General features: G+C 38.2%; 1 protein-coding gene across 1 annotated transcript; it reads left to right on the top strand.

Annotated features, from left to right (window-relative positions):
* Positions 1–777: 777 nt before the first annotated feature.
* Positions 778–4,085, top strand: LOC110639404 (probable serine/threonine-protein kinase PBL9). Its single transcript, XM_058152976.1, has 7 exons — positions 778–1,011; positions 1,301–1,390; positions 2,082–2,404; positions 2,666–2,801; positions 2,897–3,039; positions 3,159–3,282; positions 3,466–4,085. Exons 2-7 carry the CDS (start codon positions 1,339–1,341, stop codon positions 3,900–3,902), a joined length of 1,215 nt encoding a protein of 404 aa, XP_058008959.1. The 5' UTR covers positions 778–1,011; positions 1,301–1,338; the 3' UTR covers positions 3,903–4,085.
* The last annotated feature ends 212 nt before the right edge of the window (positions 4,086–4,297 follow it).

Raw genomic sequence — 4,297 nt, forward strand, 5'->3', positions numbered from 1 at the left:
GAGGTCATGCATGGCTTTGCGAATGAGAGAAGATATTGAGATGTTATCCTTTTATGTGACGATGGAAGAAGAACAAAAATGTGAGTGTGAAAGGAACATATATAAGATGAATTAAATTAATATATGGTCACATGAAAGCAAGGAGTTTGTGCACTTCCCAGAGAATGGATGCAAGAATTTTAAAGTGGAAGAGAGCACTTGGTGCTTGAGGAGTTAGCAATAAGTTCGTGCAGAAAGCGACATTCATATTAGCATGGGCCTTCCAACTGTCAGCTGTGCATGCATCATTATGGTCGCCATTCTGGAACTGGCATATATACGTTGTTTTGATGCTCAACTTGATTGGTGGGATCTTGATATATTTTGTTAAAATTTGAGCAAAATTTGATAAGATTTTTAAGAATAGTTTACACATTTAAAGGAATGGATGACTTTTAAAAACTCAAAAAAAATATTTAATTTAATTAGAAAAGAATAATCAATAAAAACTTGGGAGACAGTCGTCATTGTCGACAACAAAGTCCAAATGCATGTTGTAGAAAAGTTAACAAATCCAATTGTTATGGCTATAAATTGAGATGAGGAAGAAGCCCGAGGAAAAGAAAGCTGCTTTGAAGCCAAGCCAGGTAAAGAAGGAGGAAGAGTGGAGCCAGTATTGATGATGATGAATCTAGAAAAGAATTGTTCGATTCTTTCAGAGAAACCAAATCCAACGGTGAAGATTTGTGGCTCCCACTGCAGGCTTATCTGCGCTGACTTGACTCTGAATAGTGAATTGTGTTTCTGGGAGAGAAAGCAACCAAAGCAAGAGAGATAAGGCAGGGTATAAAACGTTAGGCTTAAAAAGGGGACCAGCCCGCCATTAATGCTATTTTTTTCACCTTCCTTCACCTCCCTCTTAACTCTTTTATTTATTGCGTCCCTAGTCAATCTAAAGTTTTGGCCTGGTCAACTTGCTCTCTTTCGCTACTTCTTTGTGTATGATTCTCTATTGGAGTAACAAACGGAGAGGTTGGTTATTGAATTCTTGGTGTTTTCATTCATGGGTTTGTGAGGTTTTTTCTTTTTTTTTTTTTTTTTTAATTGTTTGCTTTTTCCTATTTTATTTGCAAGTATGAGGTTTGCTATCAAAAGGAATCCATTGCCTGTGTTTTTGTTTTCTGGATAAAACCCTTTTGCTGCATCAAAAAGAAATATTTTTGGTTTCACACTTAGATCTGCTCTATTGTTATGCTTCAATTGTTTTTTTTTTCCCCCAAGTTCTTTAGAGCTCATTCCTCGCTTTTTTTGTGATCTGTAGGAAGAGAGCTTCAAAACCTTGTCTCTTGATTTAATTTCATGGGGGTTTGCTTGAGCGCCCAAATTAAAGCTGAGAGCCCATGTAACACAGGTATTTTAAATTTTCTCTCTTTTTGTTCAGACCCTTGTAATTTTTTAGGTTTTATAGTTCTGTCTGCTCTGTTTTAAGTTGATTTGCCTGAATTCTTGTGGTTCCTTCTATTTTTCCTCATCTCTTTTCCTTCTTTCCCCTTTTGATAATATTTTACTTTTTTCCCCCCTAAGTATGGTATGCTTGATTGGTAGTTATGGTTTTTTTTTTTTTTTTTAATTTTTTTAGCTAATTACTATTCTTTTATAAGTATAGTTTGTTGAGGAGCTTAAATCTGTGAAATTGGATGACTTTGAAAGATTTTTGGTTGCTGATAAGTCACGAAGGAAAAGGACAATGAAATCTAGTAGTCTCGATTAGCTTCAGCAGAAATGGAAGTATCTACTTAATTATGTTTTTCACAATCTAAAGTAATGCCACCTTATTGTTCTAATATATCTGAACAGCAAAAGGATCTGATTTCACCTGGCTTTCTTTTTCTTAGTTTCTTGGTAATCAAACGGATGTAATAATGTTTGTCTGATGCGCTTTAGCTGAAATTGGTTGACCTGGGCAATCTGTGAATTGTCATTCTGTATCATGTGTACTTGTTCGTTTATGTTGCTCCGAAATAGGATTGCTGAAAGGAAATCTTTTAAGCAATATGGTGGTGGCAATAATTTACATAGAGGTTACACAATGGATTGTGCAGGGCTGAGTTCAAAACATGTTAGCACAGATGGGAATGATCATAGCACAAGTAGCAAGGTCTCATCAGTTTCAGTGCCACCAACTCCTAGGAGCGAAGGTGAGATCTTGCAATCCTCCAATCTAAAGAGCTTCAGCTTTTCTGATCTCAAGATGGCCACAAGGAATTTCCGTCCTGATAGTGTCTTAGGAGAAGGTGGTTTTGGTTCAGTTTTTAAGGGTTGGATTGATGAGCATTCATTTACTGCTGCCAAGCCTGGAACTGGATTGGTTGTTGCCGTGAAAAGGCTTAACCAAGAGGGTTTCCAAGGACACAAGGAGTGGTTGGTGAGTTCATTTTCTGCCTCCTTATAGTTTAACAGTTGGGCAGAGAATTGGTCTAGTATCATAATTGATTTCTTTTTGTTTGAAGAAACTATTAAATTTCACTCGATGTACAAGAAGCTGTATACTTGTACAAATCATTTTGTGTGATTGACCTTGTTCATCATATTAGCTCTTGTTCAGGACAGACATTTTTAAGCCTAGTTTGCTATTCTGAATGCAGAGGTTCACTTCTGTGTTTTCTTTTCTCCCTTTCATTCATAGGCTGAAGTAAATTATCTGGGACAATTTTGTCATCCTCATCTTGTGAAGCTGATTGGTTATTGCTTGGAGGATGAACACAGGCTTTTGGCGTATGAGTTCATGCCTCGTGGCAGCTTGGAAAATCATTTATTTAGGAGTGAGTTCCTTCTGTTCCATCTCTAAAGTTGTTGGGCTAAAATGTCTTTGATCAGCATTTTTAAGTTTACATACTCTTAATTGCTGTTAAACCAGGAGGGTCTTACTTCCAGCCTCTTTCTTGGAATCTCCGGTTGAAGGTTGCTCTGGGTGCTGCAAAAGGGCTTGCATTTCTTCATAGTGCTGAAAATAAAGTCATATATCGAGACTTCAAGACTTCTAACATTTTACTTGATTCGGTGTGTATGACATGTAAACAAAATTTTCTACTTTCATAATGTGGTTATTTGATGATCCAGGATGTCTATCTCAGCTTCTATCAGCTCACATGAAAATTTCTTTTGTGATTCTATCATAGAAATACAATGCAAAGCTCTCTGATTTTGGGTTGGCCAAGGATGGTCCAACGGGTGATAAGAGTCATGTGTCTACCAGGGTTATGGGTACCTATGGATATGCAGCTCCAGAATATCTAGCCACAGGTATTATTCTATTATGGTTGGATGTGGTACTTAATTCATTAGAATGACTAGCTTTACCACTTGTTTAGACTACTCAACATGGTCCTTTTTATTTTGCCCCTTTTGTCACCTGGATTTGTCTTGTGCTATTGTTTTCATGTCTGACTATAGTTCTGATAATCACTTTACTTCCTCACTGACTAGGTCATTTGTCTGCGAAGAGTGATGTCTATAGCTTTGGAGTTGTTTTGTTGGAGATGTTATCCGGAAGGAGAGCAATTGATAAAAATCGGCCTTCAGGAGAACATAATCTTGTGGAATGGGCTAAACCCTATCTGGCAAACAAACGAAAGATTTTTCGTGTTCTAGACAATCGTCTTGAAGGGCAGTATTCAATGGATGTTGCCTATAAGGCAGCTACGCTTGCATTGCGTTGCCTATCCACAGAACCCAAGTTCCGGCCAAACACGGATGAGATTGAGACATTGTTAGAGCAGCTACAGGATTCCAAAGAAAATGGAAGCACTAACACCCCTTCAAGCAATGCACCCAGGATTCGTAGGCGAAGTGCAGATGATGCTAGTGGTGGAAGGAGTGCAGCTGCTTACCCTCGTCCCTCTGCTTCCCCTCTTTGTGCATGAAAATGGAATGAAGTTGATGAAAGCTGTGTCTCTTTATAGCTCAATACGATGCAGGCGGGTTAGCAACTATCTTAGTGAATCAGGGCATTCAAGTATAATTGTCCAATGACTATACAGTTCATGGTTCCGCAGATGTATTTGAAATCTACCTTCTGCTGACAAAATTTCCAGGTCAGCCTGTGACATGAGTTCGCACGTTGTTACTCCTCTTAGATCTACCGAAATGTGACCCTTAGGGTCTGTTTGGATGAGGGCGAGGGAGGGGTAAATAAAGATATGAAGGGATAATTAATTATTTTATCCTTGTTTGGGAAGATGTGAGTTAATGGGGGTAAGGGCAAGTAAGGTAAGCCTTATCCTCCCTTACCCCTCAAATCTCAATTTTTTTTACTCCA

Source organism: Hevea brasiliensis, chromosome 9, assembly GCF_030052815.1.
Source record: "Hevea brasiliensis isolate MT/VB/25A 57/8 chromosome 9, ASM3005281v1, whole genome shotgun sequence".
Classification (NCBI taxonomy): Eukaryota; Viridiplantae; Streptophyta; class Magnoliopsida; order Malpighiales; family Euphorbiaceae; genus Hevea; species Hevea brasiliensis.